General features: G+C 48.2%; 1 protein-coding gene across 1 annotated transcript; it reads right to left on the bottom strand.

Annotated features, from left to right (window-relative positions):
• Positions 1-6,999: 6,999 nt before the first annotated feature.
• Positions 7,000-11,081, bottom strand: APOL5 (apolipoprotein L5). Its single transcript, XM_046646704.1, has 2 exons — positions 11,055-11,081; positions 7,000-8,083 (listed from the first exon to the last, which is right to left on the bottom strand). Exons 1-2 carry the CDS (start codon positions 11,079-11,081, stop codon positions 7,094-7,096), a joined length of 1,017 nt encoding a protein of 338 aa, XP_046502660.1. The 3' UTR covers positions 7,000-7,093.
• Between the last annotated feature and the right edge of the window lie 9,498 nt (positions 11,082-20,579).

Below are 20,579 nucleotides of genomic sequence, written 5' to 3' on the forward strand. Positions count from 1 at the left end.
GAAACTCCAACCTTGCCTTCAAGGAGGCTGCCAGCGAGGGATTCGGCCCCTCCGTCTGGTTGTCATGTATGTGCCGGTGTCGTGAGGGCCCAGCTCACACTGGCAAGGGATCACGGATTCTCTTTTCCTCCCACCCTGCCCCTGTTACCAACACCAGATTCCCAGGGGGTACGTGAGTTTTTGAATTTTTGAAAAATGTTTTTTGGTTTGGCTTTTCTGGGGACTGATAAGTGCTTTAAACAATGTCTGCACCCCATCAAGACTCCCAGCTTAGTCATTCTCCTCTATTTTTCTGTTCACAGTATTTTGGTGTGTGTGTGCTCGTTTTGGCAGCTCATTTTGGCTGTATTATATATCGAGTGATGAATTGATCCTCTTTTTCTCCCTACGGGATATGAATTGTTTTTTTCTTGTGTTATAATTCTGCTTGTGACTAGCTGGAGCAAACCTGGGGCTGGCACACGTAAGCTAGGGCTGCAAAGGGCTAAGAGAACCAGTGGGGTTTACTTGTCCCTAACAGGCCGACCTACCTGAATCTCTGAGCTTTTCAGTCCAAATCTTTGCAAGGCTAAAAACGCCACAGAACCTCCTCTGCTCCCCACTCCCCGTGGCAGGGACTAAACCATCCCTACATGCAACGTGCGGTCTCTCCGGCCCCTCCCATTGCCGTGGCAAACAGGTACCTTTGGGGCGTGGGGGCCTCACATGGGATGCTTGTATAATTGACCACCTCGCCTTTCCTACCCCCTCCCCTCCTCCCCAGAATCGCTTCCTAGGACCCCCGAGCTGCTTGCCCAGGGTCCTGTTTCCCTGCAGACTCCAGAGAAGCACCCAGGGCTTTGTGACAGTCTCTCCTGCCCTCCCCTCCTCGTTAAGAATCATATTGTATAGTAGCTTTCAGACCATACAGTATTCATTGGGTTACTCCTCTTATTATCAAGTAGCTGGAATTGTGAAGGTCGGAGTAGTTAGATCTTTAGCTTTTATTCCTTATTTTTTGTATTACTATCCATGTGTATAAATTATTGATCATGTTGCTGGCTTTTATAAACTCTAAGCGAAGGAGGAGCTCTGCCTCTGCCTTTGCGAATGGTAATGAAGCACTGTTTTTAAATAAAAGAGAGAAACACCATTCTCTGGCCTGTGTGTGTTGATCCTCCATCCCTGTTGCCCCTTCCTGACACGCAAAACTTGGATTTGACTTCTTAAGATGGGAAGAAGGCAGGCAGACCGCAATGCTTCCTGAACAGAAGGCCCTCCGTCCCGTGGGCAGCCGGGAGGTGGTGAGGCCGGGCCGGGACCGGGTGAGCCGCTCTGCGCTTCCTCCGGCTCGGGAGCTCCGCGCTGTGCAGAAGGTGTCTTTTGTGCTTCTGATCTGAAACCTCCTCTCAGCTTCACTTCACCTTTTGTCCTCTCCACTTCCCACTTACTGCTACTCTCCCCGTGCCTCGGAAGCTGCCCCTCACCCCCACCGGCCCAGGCCACCCACTCGACCTTCCTGAAGCGTCGGCCCTTCCGTCTCGCTGCGTCCACCCCTGCTTTCCCCGGGCTCCTGCGCTTTTTCCTTCCAAGTGGGGAATGTTCTTCAAAGGCTGCTGCGTGGTCCTTTGCTTTCTTGCCTGTGCTTCTCAACCCTCCCTCCTATGTTGGTTTCTCTGCCAGTAATTCCCAAATCTCTGAAATTCCTCATGAATCTCCAAGTCCCTTAACTTGGCTCTCAGGTCACCTAGCTTCCTGTTTCTTGGCGAAGATGAAGGCCACCACACGGGATCTCCCTGCATGAGCTCTTGCTACCAGAGCTGGGCAGCTCATTGACTTCCCACCGTCCCTTCCCTTTCTCTCCTGTCCTCCCGGAAGAGGCGTTTCTCATATACAAGCTGACCCCTGGCTGTGCTCTGCATCTAGTCCCTTTCCTGCTTTCTCAGGGACCTGGCTTCGTCGTCCCCTCCTGCATGGTTAACCTTTTCCTCTCTGCTAGTCCCTGTGGGATTTAAACGTGCTCCAATCTTTTAACACATTAAAAAAAAAATTTTTCAAGATGCCAAGTCCTCTCCTTCATGACAAACTTCTGGAGTAGGTTCCTGCCCGCTGACTCCAATTACCTGCTCCTCACACTGCTGTCTTCGCTCCTCCCTCCAGGACCCTGAAGCAGCCCTCTCGTGATGACAGCAAATGGACCTGTCCCGGTGCACTTGGCCTCTATAGTGTAGCATTGCCAAGTATTCCCAAGACCCTTCCACTTGCATGTCAGGCTGTGACAGGCCAGGGGCCTGAGTTCCTCCACTACTGCCCCCTAATAGAAGCAAATGGCTGGCCTCGTCTCCATAAGTGGTCTCTCTGCCTCCATCTTTTCCCCAGCAACACCCTGCCACCAAGTCTGTTCTCTGCAGCCGCCTGTTAGAATGTGAATTGGATCGTGATGTGTTTCTGCCCAAAACATCCCCTGGTCAGTTTCAAGTCCTTGTCCCCGTCTGTAAAGCCCTGGGTAATGTGCTCCCCTCCCAGGTTGTTCGTGGTCTGTCTCCTGTACTAGGCTCTAAGCACCTGGAGGTCAGCAGCTGTGTCCTGTTCACTGCTGTATCTGCAATGCCTGGCACATAGTAAGCGTTCAATAAATATTTGTTGAATACTTTACTTTCTTATGTAAAGTGACACAGTTTCCACCCTGCCTTCCTCCGTCTTACCACCCCTAGAAATAATAGTGGATGCTTCCAGAGCGCTGTCAGAGCCCTTCACACACAGCCATTCAGTCTTCCCTGCGGCCCTCAGGCAGGTGCTTGGGCGGCACCCCTACCCAGGCCTTTCTGGCTCCTATGCTGCTCGCTGGGTGGCCATGTGAGCAAAGTCCTGACTGCTCTCTCCCGAGGCCATTCCTGGGGTGGCGGTGCAGCTGGTAACCCTGAGGAAGGCAGTGGTGTGTCTCTCCAGGATAAAGAACAGGCTGGCTCATTGCCTGCTGAGAAAGAGGTGGCTCCTCAGTGTTCCTCAGCTGCACTGCAGACCTACTGCGTGTACAGCATCCGTCTGGGCCCATGTCACCTCCCCCCACCCCATGGGCTTGGGCACCAGGAGAACCGTTCCATATGCCAGTGCTTATGCTGCCTGCTGTGCCATGAGGAATAACGTCCTTTGTCTCTGGCTCAGCCTTGTGTCTTCTGCCAGAATCCATGAAACAGAACAGGCTAACTTAGCTTCTAAGGAGGGAGAACTCAAAGTCCGGACCCAACGGTGGTGTTACTCCGTATTAGAGATGAGGAGGCTGAAGCGTGGAGAGATGGAGTAACTTGCCAGAGTCACAGACATAGACGTGGCAGAACAGGATCCAGAGGCGGTCTGGCTCCCAAGTCTGTGCCCTTGGACTTCTGAACTTGAGTGTTTCTAGTGCTTCTCTTGTAGAAGCTCCTGCAGAAATCTGCGAGCTGGATGGCTGGACAGATAGACGGACAGGTTGAAGGCTACCTAGGTGCGATATAGTGATTTATAACAAATACATGTGTTTGGTCATTCAGGTGACCAAAATATATTTCTTATCTATATATGGTCTTCACTTACAGTTCCTGACTCAGCTCCCAAAACCCTTGAAATTTCCTGAGCAATAAGAACAACGGAGCATCCTTTGTTATAACATTTGGTGTCTTGGCCTCAGTTCCTGGAAACGCTTCAGAGCGATAGAGGTGGGATGGGTGTCTCGTTATTCACAAGCAGCCCCTTTCCACCACGACTGGGTTTATGTTAATGAGGTGACTTTTGGAGATCACCCCAGGATGGGGGCTGGTTGCCAGGGGAACCAGCCCTGAAGAGAGGGGTGGAAGTTTCAGTCCCACACCCTGATTGCTGGGGAGGGGAGAGGGGTTAGAGGTGGGCTCCGTCACCAATGGCCGATGATTCGATCGGTTGCGCCTGTGGAATGAGGCCTCCTTAAAAGCCCAAAGGGAGGGGTTCGGAGAGCTCCCGGGTCGGGACCAGAACGCTGCCACGTGCCGCTGTGCAGGCCCCGGACCCACGAGGCCAGGAGCTCCTTTGTCCGCGGCCTCGCCCTCTGTACCTCCTCATCTGGCTCTTGATTTGTATCCTTTAATGGCCTCTGTAACAATTCGGCAATCTAGGGAGTAAACGAGTTTCCTGAGTTCTGTGAGCTGTTCTGGTGAAAACTGAATCCGAGGAGGGGGTCATGGGAACCTCTGCTTCACAGCCAGTTGGTCAGAGGCACAGGTGACAACCTGGGCTTGGTGTTGATGTCTGAGGGCAGCCTTTTGGGACTAAACCCTTAACCTGTGGCATCTGCTGCTGTCTCTGGGTAGGTAGTTTCAGAGCTGAGGTGAATTTTCGACACCCCGCTGGTGTCTGAGCGTTGCTTGTTGGCATGGGGAAGCGCATGCGCACACGCACACATTAGAATTGGGTCCAGGAGCCACAAAGACTAGGCTGCCTTGATTTTCAGCCATTGCTAACACCCCGCCATGGCTTCATTCGGTAGTGAGGAGACTATTCATCCCAGTGATTTAAGAAGCCAAATTAAGACTAGCAGGCCAGGAGTTGGTCCTCTTTTAAAAAAATTCTTTAATTTTGATGTAAATATTTATTAGCTATTCTTTCCATTTCATAAAACAATAAGTCACATAATAAAAAACTTGAAAAATACAGAATGGTAAAAGGAAGAAGAGGAAAGGAACCAAAATGACCTGTAGATAAAGAGCTGCGGTGTGACCCTGCTGTATTCCCTTGTAGGCCTTTGCACACAGGTGACAAAGATGTGATGCCCCCGGCAGGCAAAAGGCGAGAAAGTGCATATACAATTTTCATCCTGCTTTTTTTCCTCCTCATTTGGTAAAATAAACATTTTCCCTGCTAACCAAGTTGTTGACTCTCGTGAACATCATTTTGATAGTGACATAATGTTCTCTCAAGTAGATGAATAGTTGCTATTTAACCAGCCTCCTCGTGTTGGAACATTTTAATGGTGTCCAATTTTTCACAATTATAGATTCTGCAATAAAGGAATAACTTTCTCTCAGTAACAGCTTTTCTCAAATCACTGCCTTTCTCCTTGCAGGGCACTGGGAATGCAGATCAGATCTAAGCTTGAGCGATAGACCCCATGACAAAGATTCTGTGCACGGTGACTGTAATGAGAGATGGGTGGGGGGCAGCGCAAGGAGTGGAGGAGTCACAGGGCACGATTTCTTTTAAATAAAGATTTTTTTTCATTTTAATTATAAATGGACTGTGTGGTTATCTACAGTTTGGAAAATGCACGTGTTCTAAATGTGTGCTGATCTCAGTTTAAATTAACGTAGATATGTAAGTCGTCTTGGTCTCCAGCCCCATCAGTACACACAGAAAATCTGGTCTCTTACAAATTCCCAGGTATTTCTGGAGTCCCCAAGGATTGTCACCAATCACTGCAGGTCTCCCTTCTGTCATCATTGCTGGGTGCCTCGTGGCGAGTGGAGATTTTCCTACCCCGAGTTTTCTTAGCTGAAGACTTGTGTTTTGCGTCTGGTAAACCAAGGTTCCGTGGGGACAGCTTGACCTTCTAGGGCAAAAAGGAAAAGGCAGTCGTTTACTCATTTCTGTCGCATAAGTGCGATCTCACAGAAGGGTCTCCTGAGTGCTCAGATGCCACAGGGCTGGGCGAGGCAATTCTCTCCCTTGACACACCCAGTCCTTGTCCGTCTCATTTGCACCTGGGCCTGGCCTGATGCCCCGCACGGAGGTGCTCAATTAGTATTGGTGCGTTGAATGACTTAACAAATGGCCCCTCTGGCTGGAGTGCACAAAGGTGGTGTGCAGAGGGGGCTCCGGGGGCGAGGCAGAGGCACAGCCTGGGAATGCACGTGGCTTGCAGCACGGAGCAGAATCGTGGCCCCAGCCCCTCACCACCAGGCGCTCCCTCCGCTCTCCCCACAGCCCACCCCACCAGGAGTAAGTGCACTGCCAGGGGCTCCCGCAGCACCCTGTCCTCGCTAATGTCCTTCCGTTTACCTCTCCTCCTTGTTAATGGATTATCTGGGGTCTGTCCCCCTGATAGGCCCCAAGTACCATTAAAGCAGAGACTCTTTTCACACAATGTCCTCAGTGCCCTGCCGGGACCTGGCCTAAGCTTGTGCTCCATGACAGGCAAGGGAGGAGGTGGGCAAGACCCTGTAGAATAGGCATCCTAGTGTCTCAGAGTGCACCCCCCAAATCTGCCCCTGGTCATTAAGAAGCTAGACTATACCCAGAGGGGAACAGTACTGATGCTGGAGAGTAAGACAAAGCACCTCAGGCCGTAGAGCAGTGGTCCCCAGCCTCCGCTGCTCAGCAGAATTACTTGGAGATCCTTTACAACTTCTGGAGTCCAGGTCATACCCCAGGTCAATCACATCCCTGGGGTAGGACCCACCCACTCATCGGTCCTTTTTGAAGCTTCCTAGGTGATGCCAACATGCAGACAAATTTGGGAACACGTCCTTGAATCCTTGGCCCTGTCACAGGCCTCAATTAAAATCAGTCGAATGAATGAATGAATGATGAACCTTCACACCTTCAGCAAAGGCTTTTGTGTCCCTTTCTAGGGTGTCAGGCAGTGGCCTTGCTACCCCATCCCATTATCTTCTCTCTGTAAAATTAAAGAGGAGTTTTGAAATTCTTTATTTTCCTGATGGGAGTTTTTGTTTCAGTTTTTTCATCTAGATATTTAATGTCTCAAGAGAGTCAAGAAATAGAAAGTATTTTCAGATAAATATCCTTTTTCAACTCATCAGAAACATCACCTTCATCATGAAATGCCACACTTATGCCATTCAACACCTATTTATGGCGCACCTACCACGTGCCACGCCCTGCTGGGGCTGAGGACACGTCCCCGCCCTCCCAGAGGGTACTCTACAGGAAGAAGGACAGGGAGCATCTGCATACAGACGAATGCGTGGTCAACACTTTGAGAGAAAAGAACGAGAGGCTGGAAAGAACAGGAGGGACCTAATTCAGGTGGGGGCTGGGGAAAGTCCTCTCTGAAGAAAGGACATCGTGATTATCTATTTATATGTCCACTCTATAGCATCCCCCGCCCCGCCATGGGAAGCTCTAGGAGGACCATGACCACACTGTCTTACGCCCACCCCCTTCCTACCTTCTGGTTCAGTGACGGCTCCTCGGAGCCCCGCCTCAGGATGATCAGCTCGTAGCGCCGGGTGAGCTGGCCCAGCCACTGCTCCAGCTCCTTGGCCCACGGTCTCAGCTGCTCCGCCATCTCCGCCCTCGCCCCCGCCTCCAGGTGCCTCCAGTTCTGCAGGAGGCTGTTCACCTCTTGCATAAGAAAGAAGCCAGCCCCAGCAACAGCCATCAGCCGGGCGCCCCTGGTCATGGCCAGAGCTGGGCCCTCAACGGCTCTCTTCACCCCTCTGGCCCTCCAGAAGGGGACACAGCCTGTGGCTGCGAAATTCTTGACCGTAGCCATGAAACCAGAGTTGGCTTTGGCTTTGGCCGTCCGGTAGGCCTGAAGTTCCCTGATGTTGATAACTCCAGCAGATTGCTTAATAGGCAAGTCCGCAGCTCTGACTTCGGACAGGTTTATTCCTCCCAAAGCTTCATTCTCCCCTGTCGCTGGAAGAGACACCAGTCTCCTGGCTCTGTCTCGAGCTGCCGAATTGCTTCTATTTTCTAAGACACTTGTCAAAATGTTGGTCATGACAGCTGCTGCCCCAAGGCCGTGCCCAAGTGCTGAGAGCATCAGACTCCCTCCTACTGTCACAGGTGCCAGGGCCAAACCCAGGAGGCTCACGGCCGCAGAGACAGCACCTGAGGAGCTAGCCACCAGGGGGGTCTTGGTGAGCATCTTGTGGGCTGCATCAACCTGGTCTGCAATGCTGTTCAGTTCTTTGATAGTCTTTTCCAGCTTGTACTTCCATAAGGGAAAACATAAGAGAAACATTTTTTCCTCCTCTGATGGATTTCCATCTGGCACGGACACTTGTTCACGTCGCATCAGCTCTTCAGACAGGAGCCTGTACAGCACATCGGCCTCATCCCTGGGGACAGTCCATATCACGTGATTATTTTTCCGATTCTGGGACAGGTTCCCCAGCGAGGCTAGAACCTTCTACAGTCTGCGTTCTCGAACACATTTAGGGAGCAGGACCTTGGGAATCAAGGTACAATTGGGGAGCAGCGTGACAGAGGGTCCCTCCTTGTGGCCTGGACCCCAGGTGGCTGTGTGTTTATGGCAGAAGCACAGTTCCAGCAATCCCTGGGCTCATCAGGACCGGCTTACTAGCCTGCTCACCCGCGGACAACTCTCTTCTAACTGCATGTGGACACTGATGTGATGAATGAAACAAAACTTAAAAGCATTACAGACTTTTGTCACCAAATCTTTTCTTAATAAATATATGTATGCCTATAGAATATAATTTACACATATCCACCAGGTTGTGAGAATTCTGTTCAGGGAACACGAGTACTGAGATCCCGAAGAGGAGACGGCTGGTTTTCTTTTATGTTAAAAGGGGACCTACCTGGAAATGGTGGTTGCTTCTGGGAGGGGAGCTGGGGAAAAAGCTTTGAGGGAGGCTGACTTCTCACTGTTTGCCCATTTGTTCCTTTTAAGTTTTGTATCGTGTGCATATATTAGAGTTATCGCAAAAAAATTAATAAAATAACCTACACTTCCAAAGAAAAAGGTGCGGGCACCTCCAGCCAGACACCCAAATATCATCTCTTCCACAGAGGATTTACTCCGTGTGACGGCGCTGTGTATTTTGGAAACCGAAACTTGATTTCTAATGAAAGGGTGGACACACGTGGAGGCAGCGGGTTCTGCCCTGGTCACTTGTTAACGGGCAAGGAGGAGAAGCACGGAGTCGTAAGAAAAGTGATGAAGAAGAAGAAGATGTACGACTGAGAAAAGTCTCTCCACGAACTCAAATGTTCCCTGTATTTTGGGGAAAAGACCACCATTATTCCGTATTTTGCGGAATCAGTTTGCTCCAGCTCCTGGAGCACCAGAGTCCGCAGGGCCCTGTGGGAGCATCACTGCTCTGAGTAAATCTGTCGTGTAGGATCTGGGGCTTCCAAGGTGGACACCAGTGGACGGTGCAGGACGCTGCCATCAACTTCCTGCAGCGCGTAGCAGAGTCTGACTTGTCTAAGCCTTAAGTTTGTTCCTGTCTGTCTCCTAATTGAGCAACTACAACGCACTGGGCATGGGCTTGAGCCATACTGGAGGGTGGATCGACAGGAAAGAAGGCAGGACTCATGGGATCACTGTCCCGGAACCAAGCAGCCCCCAGGCCTCAAAGGAACTGTTGACAGTGGCTTTAGAGCCCTCTGCCCCGTGGGCAGGGCCATCAGCAGCCTCAGATCAGCCAGCTGACCCCTCCGCAGGGAAGTAGGAGGGGCCTTCTGACAGCCTTCCCCAGCATCAATTCACTCTTAACAAAGACTTGTCAGATGTCTCTGCGATGTCTCTGTACACCGAGGACTTCAACACCCCCAACCTAGATCTTAGAGCTCTAGGATGTTAGAAGCGGAAGGCCCACCCCCGCCGTCTGGTGCGTGGATGGCCGAGGCATGGACTCCCCTGCCGTTGTTGGCGGGAGTGTCTAGACAACTTGCCGCGCTGCCCCAAGGACACCCATACATAGAATGAGTTGTTTGTGGGGCCGGCCCTGTGGCCGCATGGTTAAGTTCGCGTGCTCCACTTTGGCGGCCCGGGGTTCACTGGTTCAGATCCTGGGTGTGGACCTAGCACTGCTCATCAAGCCATGCTGAGGCGGCGTCCCACGTAGCAGAGCCAGCAGGATTTACAACTAGAATACACAACTATGTACTGGGGGGCTTTGGAGAGGAAAAAAAAAAAAGAGGAAGATTGGCAAGAGATATTAGCTCAGGACCAATCTTCCTCATCAAAAAAAAAGAAGAATTGTTCCTGTCCTGATAGGGCAGGAAACTCTAGTTTGTGTGACTTATGAAGATTTTATAATGTAAGAGCTTGAGATAGCACTGCATCTCATTTTACAGAAGCTTATGGACACTGGACAAGAGAGTACAGCCTGTGTCAGGCGCTATGACTGTGTTAGGACTATAACGCTTCAGCCCAGCTCTGTCGCAGAGTCTGGGTGCCCAGGCAGAGGTGTGGAAAGGTAAGTCCCAGGAGTCTGGGTCGCAAGGCAAGACCTAGGCATTTTCGTGGCTTGGGCAAGGGCGGAGAAAGGCTGGGAAGGAGTTCCTGGGTCGGGGGAAATGGAGCAAATTCTGCTTCTAGGATTCTATCATCCAACAAGCCACGTGTCCGGGCCCCTAGTCATGTGCTTACCAAAGGTTTTAAATTTACTTTCCTAAGAACTTTTGTTCTGAGGATGTGTAAATCCTTTTTTTCCCCTTTGTGCACGTCTCTAATGGCAAATGAAGGTAAATGAGACTGTGTGCTCAACACCTCCGCCAACTTTGTTGGAACACATTTGTGTGTTTCAAACTATGAAGATGGTGACCGCACAGCAGCAAAATTCGGATATTAACACTCAGATTCCCTTCCTTCGTTCCTTCCTTCAAATACCGAGTGCCAAGTCTGCGCCACACGCAGGTCTCAATGCTGGGGTTATGGCAGTGAGCACATCACCCCAGTCTCTGCCCTCACAGAACTCACGTTCTGGTCATTTCTTCCCTAGACATCGTTTTTCTAGAATTACCTTTCCAAACCAGTTCTAACCACCATCTCCTCCCAAGCCTCTGGATGAACCAGTAGCCAGCATATTTCTTCTCTAGTCATCTGGGCCCACAAAGGGTTAACGATGCTCCGGTAAAGTGGACTAGCTAATTATAAGATTTGGGAATAAAAAAAACAAGGTTAGAATACATCAAAAATCTTAATGTCTCAAAAACTTCCCATCATTTTTGCCTAATGATTTTAACCAAACAATTCAACTACATAACAGCCAATGCTAACCGGGAGGTAGTCAAACTGGTGATCCCTCAGTTTTCCGGTGGCAAAGGAGATTGGTGAAGGACTTTGGAAATCTTGATATTACATATTAAGTCCCAGCAGTCTTCTGATAATCATCCAATAACCCGACGATGGGCACAAAGATGCTCAGGGCCATGTCGCGTATGAGGCTGCAAACTCGAAAGCAAGAGAGCCCTCCGTGATCTCCAGTCCTGGCGGGGTTGTCCAGGCTCTGCTGAAGCCCCCTGGAGCTGAGCAGCTCACCGGCTGGGTAGCTGTTTGTTTTAACCAGGGAGGTGAGGAGTAGCAGAATGTGCCACCCCAGAATATGCCGCTTTGATATGCTGATTATGTTGAGCTGTAGGCGCTTGAAGAACACATGCAGGGAGAGACTAGCTCTGAACGCCCCTTATCTGCCTAAAGACACCCTCCAAAAGGGACTCAAGAGCTATGGATTCCCCTCCCGGGAGTTTCCTCAACCAGGGACGCTGACTGTCATCACAGAGGAGAAGGCTAGGAGTCGACACACCCAGACAAACGTTGTCAAACTGTCGTGCCTCCCACCTTTTCTTCTAAGAGTCCGTTCATCTTTCCTGAAAATCACGGACTTCCTCCTCAGGGTCCACCTCCCCACTCCCCTGTCCCTATTAAGATGGTATTTCAGACGGAATTCTAAGCCACCTGTGTGAGCTGCTCATTTTCCCCTGGGGCTCTCCCGTGCGCAGGTGAGGTCTACGTGTTAATAGCTTTGACGTGTTTTTCTCTCGTTCATCTGTCTTTTATTACAGGGTCTCGGCCAAGAACTCAGGAGAGTAGAGGGAAAATTACTTTTCCTTCCCTACCCAGGCACCGTTTCACAGTTACTCTTGTTTACAGACTCAGCTTACAGATTCTTTCGTTGCTCAAAAATCACTTGAAATGTATTTTCAATATAATTTGACAAAAATCACCCCCATACTACCACAACGTAACTATCGATTTTATTCATTTATTCCCAGCTATTTTTCAAATGCATATTCTTTTCCACATGGCTTTCATAACATATTGGCTTTGTTTTTAAAATGTAATATTGTACGACAAGTATTTTCCGTATCGCTTCACAGTTGTCATTACGATTATTTTTGATGATTCTATGCTATTTCGTCAAGAGGGGACATACCTTCCTGTCTCTAGACACACTCCCTTTTGTGGCACATTGGGGTCTTCATGTTTTTGTCATCTGTGGTACTCCATATAATGGCCCCAGCCCCGTCCTGGCTGTCCCGGCTTCTGCCTCCACTCTGACCAGGGACTGGACCGTCACTGGCTCCCGCGTCCCCCTCTGCTGTCCGGCTTCTCGGAGCTCTTGTGCAGGACTCCCACGCAGGGCTGGGGAGCGGCTTCTATTTCCAGTTAAACTTGACAAAGGAAGTTACTTGCTGTAGCAGTATTGGCAAGTATGGGCCACTGAGGAGGTCACAGGATGTGTCCACAATTAAACCCAGGGATCTGCTATATCCCTACCCAGAGACACGGTTTGGCCTCCCAGGAGTTCCAGTTTTCATTATTTTTTCAAGTAAGATTTGCTGCTTCTTTACGTTTCACGCTAACCTCATTTCCGTGGTATTTTAAATTGTTCTGATGCTATTACGAATAGTACCTTTCAATGTTGTGTTTTCTGACTTGTTTTGTTAGTCTATCGAAATATCATTCATTTTTAATACTCCTCTGTGCTACACTGAATTTTTACTAATTGTAATAGTTACTGAATGAATAATTCATGAACACATACTGCTGATTTTCTTTCCTATTTTTTCAATACTTATTTTTCTTATTTTGGTTCCGCGCCTTATTGAGTCAGCTTGAATTCTTAAATTATTTAATTTTATGAAATTGACTCTAGTCTTTCTCTGTGGGTTTACAAAAACCACTCTTCGTCCTGATCAGGCGGTGTGTTCCATTCCTGTATTTAAATATTTTTATTAGGACTAGGTGCTGAATTTTCAGACTCTAATGAGACGGTCATAAATTTTTTTTATTTATCCCATGAATATAGTATATTATGTGCATACATTTCCATATATCGAATTATCCTTCTATTCTGTGAAAACCCCAACTCAGTCATTGGCGATTTTTGCATCAGTGTGTTAAAAATTTATATTCTCTAGTATTGTATTCAATATGCTCATCTTGGAGTCATAAATGATATTGAGCTATAGTTTTCTTCCCTTGTAATCAAGTTTTATTATTAGTGTTCTATCTGCTTCGTAGAATACACTCATACTGTGTTTTCTATTTCTGGGACAATTTATATGACATGAGAATTGCTTGTTTTCTGAAGGGTTCGAAGAACTTGCAGATTTCCATATGTTTGCCACACCTTCATGAGATGCATCTGATTTTTTAAGGTTTTTAATGTGATGGATGAGTATGATTCCCTTTCTCTTCCCCACCCCGACTCGGCTCTCCCACCGCTCCCCTACGCCTGTTCTTTTCCGAAGTCTTAAGAAGTAATCACAAAATCCTTGATATTTCCAGCTGAACTTGGTTCTCATTTTCAGCCAACAGGTATTTCTCGTGTCCTTTGAACAGGTGTTTCACAGAAGGAGAAATACAATGGCCAATAAATGTATGAAAAGGTGCTTAACATCATTAGTAGCCAAAGAATGTAAATTTAGACGATAGCAGAATGCTATTTCGTTGATCACTTTGGCAAAAGGAAAAAGAATGACAGCATCTCATGTTGCTGAGAAAGGAGGAGGGGCTGTGTGCTCAGGCTCAGGGTCAGAGCATAAAATGACAGGACTTTGAAAGGATGACCGGCAGCATCTCACAACATAAACAGGACACACTTCGGAATCTCAGGTGCCCCTGCAGAAACTCATCCCACACAAAGGCAATGGCGGGAACACAGAGAAGTGTGTCAGGGTGTTCCCCAGTTGCTCGAAGCAGTAAAAAGAAATGGAAACAATTTTAAATATCCATGTAGGGGGACTGTCGACATTAAAATACGCCAATATCAAATAAAGACTTAGGGCTGTGAAAAAGAACCAGGCAAGTCCATGTGGACTGACCCGGAAGGAGACCCCGGATATATTAAGCACAAGAAAAAAAGTTCAAGAATATGGTCTTGAGAGCTGGCCCGGTGGTGCAGTGGTTAAGTTTGCATGTTCCACTTCAGTGGCCTGGGGTTCCCCAGTTCAGATCCTGGGTGCAGACCTATGCACCGCTTGTCAAGCCATGCTGTGGCAGCATCCCACAGTATAAAGTAGAGGAAGATGGGCATGGATGTCAGCTCAGGGCCAGTCTTCCTCAGCAAAAAGAGGAAGAATGGCAGCAGATGTTAGCTCAGGGCTAATCTTCCTCCAAAAGAAAAGAATACGATCTCGATTTTTTAAAGTATTATATATATGGTACAGGACTAGGGAAAAATTCTAGAAGGAGATACACCAAGGGGTGAGCAGGCTTAGGCTCGGGGTGGGAGACATTGAGGTTGGGGGACGGAAGACCCACACCTGCACCCTGCCCTCGTCTGTCCTATTGAAATTTGTTACAAGAGTCACATGCTACTTTCATAATAAAAACAGTAAAATAAAACAATAACGAGACATCTTTGTTACTCATCCCTTTATCGTTATTAAATCTCCAACCTGTACAGTAAGACACTGAGGGCAGGTCATTAATGCTGCTGAGCACATAGTAAGACAAGCAAAAGTCAAATAAATTAACGTTGTTAAATATTAATATTGTCATCTTTTTAGAAATTTACACGTGACAAGTTTCTCTAACCTGTTATTTTGTCCTTTTGCGTCATTTTTATTTCAGAATATCTCTCGTATGCAGAAAATTATTCAAAACTGGTTTTTGCCCAATGTGATACTCTTGACTTATGAATGCTATTAGTATTCATTATTATTTATTGTCATAATTGTTCCGCTTGGATTCGAGTTGCATTATTTTAGGCATTCTGCTTTTTATTTCTTTGCTCTCTTTTCACATCCCACACCGATAGGTGTGGTGACTAGGTTTGAGCTGATGTGGCGAGTGGCTTAGAGTGGCCGCGAGGACAGCCCTCCAACGTAAAAAAGTCTTTGCTTTCTTGTCTGCACTCTACCCGATAAAGGACAGACACTGGGGACACATCAGGATAAGGGCTTAGAGTTCATGATACTAAGATTTTATGTTTAAAATTGTGGCCGACTGTCTCCCAGTCCTGGCCTGGAACAGCTCCTGGGGCGGGAACTCTGTCTCATTTGGGGGAGGGGACGAGAAGGAGGTGCGCTGGGCTAAGGCGCCGCAGAAGCAGAGAGAGCAACCGGGGTGGGAGGCCCGCTGGACGCGGAGCGCTGGGTCTCCCCGAGGTGGCCCGTTTCCTTCCGGTTTTAGTAAATATTCTGCGAGACATTTGTGATTTAGACACAGAATTAGAGGTCACATAAGACCCTGCCTTGTGTGTCATCACTTTCATAGCTTAGTTTCACGAATCCTCGTGTTTCACATTGATCACATCTCTGTTGTTAAAAACGGATCTTTTGCTGGGAAAGCTCAGCGCATCGCGCATTCTGGGAAGAAGCGGTCACAGCGCTTCGCGCCTCGCTTTGCCTCATTTCTCCCCCAGAGGGCGTCGCACTCCTCCTCTGGTTCAGGTTCCCTGATGCTGAGGGACCACGTCTGGCGCAGGCTGTGGTCCCCGCCTGATGAGGGACCGCGCACAGAGGCACCGAGCTCCCTCCCCCGCTGCCTCCTCTCTGCACTCCCGAGACGGGCTGAGCCGGCGAGCTGTCCTCTCTTGCTCCCTCGTCTCTCCTCCGTTGGGCCCTCTTAGCTCAGCAGCTGGAATCCAGACAGCTCTGGAGCTTTGGATCTGGGTTTAAAGGGAGGGAGGGGCTGTCTTGGATTAAACCCCTTTTGCCAGAGAACCCTGGAGATTCAGCCCAAGCCAGGAGAATGGAGGTGCTGTTCTGCTTCCCCTTGTCTCTGGCGCTCCCTCCAGGACCCCGCGGGGAGGAGGTGTGGCTGGACTAAGGCCGAGGTCAGGCACCTCCGGGGTTCCTGCCAGCACAGCCAGATGATGCCCTCCAACCTGAGCACAAAAGCCTGCCGCCGAGGCGCGGTTGGGGGCGGGGAGGCGAACACAGATGCGGGATCCTGATAACCGAGGGGCCCAGGAGGAGACGCCTCTAATTGTAGGGGGAGTGTGAGCAGGGTCTCGCGGGATTTGGGGCTGGAGTGGGACTTCACATCCTCACCTTCTTCTTAGGGACTGGCATCACCCACGTTCAGGGCCCCATCTCCAGTGTCACCCACTGGAGGTCAAGACAGTACACTGTGGTCAAAACAACTTCCCAAGGAGGAGGGAGGGTGACCTGGGTGGATTCCGGTCGGTGCTGAACTCATGGTGCCCCTGACGGCTCCTTGGCGTTTTTCTCTCTTTCCCGGGGACAGTGGATCCCGGGCCAGAAAAGATGTAGCTTCAACTTGTAAAGAAGAAAAGAGACCCCACAGTCACTCAGAGAGGCAGCGGCTTCATCTGCAGCCAAGGCCCAGTGACTCGGACCTGGGAATTCGTAAACATGAAATCCAGGGAAGATGGTGAGCTCAGAAGGGGAGTGGAGAGCTGAGATGGAACCCCGGGAAATGCCAGCATTATACAGGGCGTTTGAGGAGTGAAAGGAGTCCTTTACAGGCTCTCAGGGGAAGTTGCCCAGGAGGCAGACGTAGAGAGAGGAAACCACAGTTCCGTTTCTCTCGTGTCAAGTCTCTGTCCTCGCTTGGTCACAATAAGGTGACAAACAGAGCTTTTTGCAGGGACTTCCCGTGTGAAGACAATGGATCAGCTTATCAGTTTCTCTCCTCTTGTCTATTATCCAAAAGCAACATGGAAATTGATACAAACACCATCATTAGAAACTGGGAGAGGGGCTGGCCCAGTGGTGCAGCAGTTAAGTTCGCACGTTCCGCTTCTCAGCGGCCCAGGGTTCGCCAGTTCGGATCCCAGGTGCGGACATGGCACCGCTTGGCATGCTATGCTGTGATAGGCGTCCCACATATAAAGTAGAGGAAGATGGGCATGGACGTTAGCTCAGGGCCAGTCTTCCTCAGCAAAAACAGGAGGATTGGTGGCAGATGTTAGCTCAGGGCTAATCTTCTTCTTCTTCAAAAAAAAGGAAAGAAACTAGAAGAAATAGGTAAAATAGATGAAAAGGATGCCAACAGCAATGGGAATGAGCAGGGCTGTGCAAGGAAAAGAAGAGGGGAGGCCGATAATTGCAGGTTTCAGAAAAAGTAGACGATGAAGGCAGCTTTCAGGGGAAATGCCCCTCTTCAAGGTGAGGGCATTCTCAAAGTGCAAAAATAAAACCCCTTGTTGAAATAGTGAGGATGAGGTGTTCAGGTTCCACTAAATCTGAATTGGTTCCGAGAAGCAATGGAGATGGGACTAACTGAGGGCACAAGTGAGACGAGCCATTGGGAGGACGCAGTTTGTCCTCGAGACAGAGAGGAGAAAAGAGGCTACCTTGTGAATAGTCTGAAGACTGCCCAGTCCCGTCGCCCGGGGACACAGGAGGACTGAAATCTCATGTAGAAGGCCCTAGATCAGAGAGAAGAGTTTCACTAGTGTGGGACACAGCCCTGGCTTCTCCTCTACTGGAATCTGCCATAAAGATCTGGCCATAAAAAAAGCCACCAACAGAAGATCTCCACAAAAAATATTAACTCAACAACAACCACCACCAACCCAAGAGAAAAATGGGCAGAAGAATGAATAGACGTTTCTCCAAAGAAGATACACAAATGGCCAATATGTCCATGAGAAGATACTCAACATCACCAATCATTAAAGGCAATGCCAATCAAAACCACAGTGAGATGCTACCTCACACCTGCTAGGATGACTGTTAGAAAAAACCGAAAGACACAGACAATAACAAGCGTTGGTGAGATTGTGGAGAAATTGGAACACTTAAACATTGCTGGTGGGAATGCAAAATGGTGCGGCCACTGCCAACACCACATCGGTTACTCAAATAATTAAAAGTAGAATTCCCATAGGGTCCAGCAATTCCACTTCTGGGTATGTACCCAAAGGAACTGAAAGCAAGACCTCCAATAAATATTTGTACATCCGTGTTCATAGTGGCAGTGTTCACAAGAGCTAAAAGGTAGAAATGACTGAAATGTCCACTGATGGATGAATGGATAAAAAAAGCATAGTGTATATGTGTGTGTGTATATATATATAATGTGTGTGTATATATATATACACACAATGAAATATTATTATGAAACAATGAAACAATTATTCAGTTTCATTATTTCAAAAAATAACAGTAAATATTATTGAGCCTTAAAAAGGAATGAAATTCTGACACATGGCACAACAAGGATGAACCGTGAAGACATTTTGCTAAGTGAAATATGCCAGTCACAAAAGACAGATATTGTACGATTCCGCTTATGTGAGGTGCTGGAGTAGTCGAGTTCATAGAGACAGAGTCGAAGGATGGTTACCAGGGGCTGAAGGATGGGGCAGGAGAGGAGTGATTGTTTAACACGGTCAGAGTTTCAGTTTGGGAAAATGAAACAGAAAGTTCTGGAGATGGATGGTGGTGATGGATGTACAACAATGTGAGTGTACTTAATGCTGCTGAATGGTACACCTAAAAGTGGTTAAAATGGTCAATTTTGTGTTATATATGTTTTATCACAATAGAAAAATATACATTATAGGACAAAAAGGAAGACAGTAAAAACAACAAAAACAAATGGCAGATAAAGAACACTCACCAGAAGAAAAAAAAAAAAAAAAAAAAGAACACTCACCAGAAAAGTGTTGCCAAAAAGCCAATGAAAATCACAAGCAATTATTTTGCAATTAATTTTTTAGAAGTTAGGGAAGCAATTTCCCTTATAAAGCAAAAGCAAAAACCAGAGATCTGAAGGCTAAGGGAAGACATGGCAGGACCCCATGAGGAAATTAAGCAGTGTAGGGGACTGGAATTGGCCACCCCAAGCTATGTCTCTTTGGCATGAGGATTATTTTGGGCTGGTTACTTTTAAAAACTGCAGACAGGAGAGAAACTCTGAAAAGTAGAATATACCTTCCCTTTGTTAAGAGACATTTGCATTTGTAGAGGAAATCTCCACCTGTAAAGGTGTCTCCCTCTCTGAACCAGGAAGAAGTGGGGGATGACCTTCTCTCTAGAAACTCTCATCAATGCGGAAGGCAAGGACTCAAATCTGCATTTGTTTACTGTGCTTTTCTGGTAACTTCCCGTAACTGACTCCCCCCACCTCCAACATCCTCCTCTGTCTTTAGCTGAGGATGGTATTTAAGGGGAGAGCTTCCGCCATTTTGGTGAGTTGCTCAGTTTTTCTGGGTCTCTCCCATGTATACACGTTATAAAGCTTTGTTTGATTTTCTCCCGTTATTCGGTCTCATGTGAATTTAATTCGTTGTCTGGCCAGAAGGACCCAGAGTGGGTAGAGGAAACGTCTTCCTCCCCTACAGTAGAAACTGGAGCTTAGGGAAAAAGAGAAGAGAAAAGGAAAGCCATCACAAAAAGAAATGCTTATTGGAATTCACACAAAGGAAAGAGGACACTAAAAATAAATAAATAAGTAAGGGAAACCAAAGACAAACGTGAGCAAATCGAGCAAAATGAAATGAAAACAAGGTGCTGAAAGGGTTCAGGGAAAAATAAAAGAATAAAGGCCAAACTCCAGCATATGCTGATTGGAATCCCCTAAGAAGAAAAATGTGAACAGAACGAATATTTAAAGATAAAATTCGGGGAGTCTTTCTAGAAATCAAAGATTACACACCATGTCCTAAGAAAAGCGGTCACACTGTGGTAGCCCCAGGCCACAGTCCGGCAAAGTTCCCAGATTCCACAGGGAACAAAGTATGGGGAGGGGAGCGCACCCAGGTGGTGGCTTCAGACTTCCCAGAACCACCCTTGGCTGGGGGACAACGGGGTGGTGCCACCAGAGCTGAAGATGGACACCCTCAGGGGACCCGTGAGTGTGGTCGACAACTGTGTCATTTTTAAGGCCCCAGATATTTTCTTGGCATGCTCTTGGTTCTTAGGAGCATAGGAGAGAAGACATTTTGATTCTCAGTATCTGAGACTTACTTTTTAGAACTTATCTAGAAACTGATAAAGATTGTATCTTTTTAGCATTTTATTCAAAACCTACATACTTTTGACACATTCATTAGGAGAAATAGACACTTCAGATGAAAGGGGACACAAACCCCTCTTGATTCCACCGCCCACAATGCTCACCGTACAATCACAATTGACCAGCTATTACTTAAGAAAGGACTTTCCATCCGTTTTCTCCATATTCCCTCCAACAGCCTTGTCCGGAAGTGCGTTTCCCGCATTCGTAGCCCAGGGCAGCCTCGTTCTGGCGGGGAAAACGCTCACCGGGTCCTGGGTCCATGGGCAGCTCACAAAAGAGGACATTCAGTGGCCGGGTAATACGTGAAAAGGTGCTCCACCTCCTCAGTAATTAGGCAAATGCAAATTAAAGACACCTCGATAGACAGGTCTTTCCCACACAGTGGGAGTCACACGGTCGCTGTGCCCCGGAGTGAAGACCCACCCTTCATCCACCAGGCACACCCCAGCCCCTCGGGCCGGGTGCCTGACCTCACGCACAGCCTTGC

This window comes from Equus quagga, chromosome 19 (assembly GCF_021613505.1).
Source record: "Equus quagga isolate Etosha38 chromosome 19, UCLA_HA_Equagga_1.0, whole genome shotgun sequence".
NCBI lineage: Eukaryota > Metazoa > Chordata > Mammalia > Perissodactyla > Equidae > Equus > Equus quagga.

Excerpts from the sequence above, each read along its gene's own strand:
- APOL5 (XM_046646704.1), bottom strand. The coding sequence starts at position 11,081 with ATGGCCCTGAGCATCTTTGTGCCCATC. Across the intron at positions 8,084-11,054 it reads TGAGCATCTTTGTGCCCATC|AAGGTTCTAGCCTCGCTGGG; the intron begins GTCGGGTTATTG and ends CGCAGACTGTAG.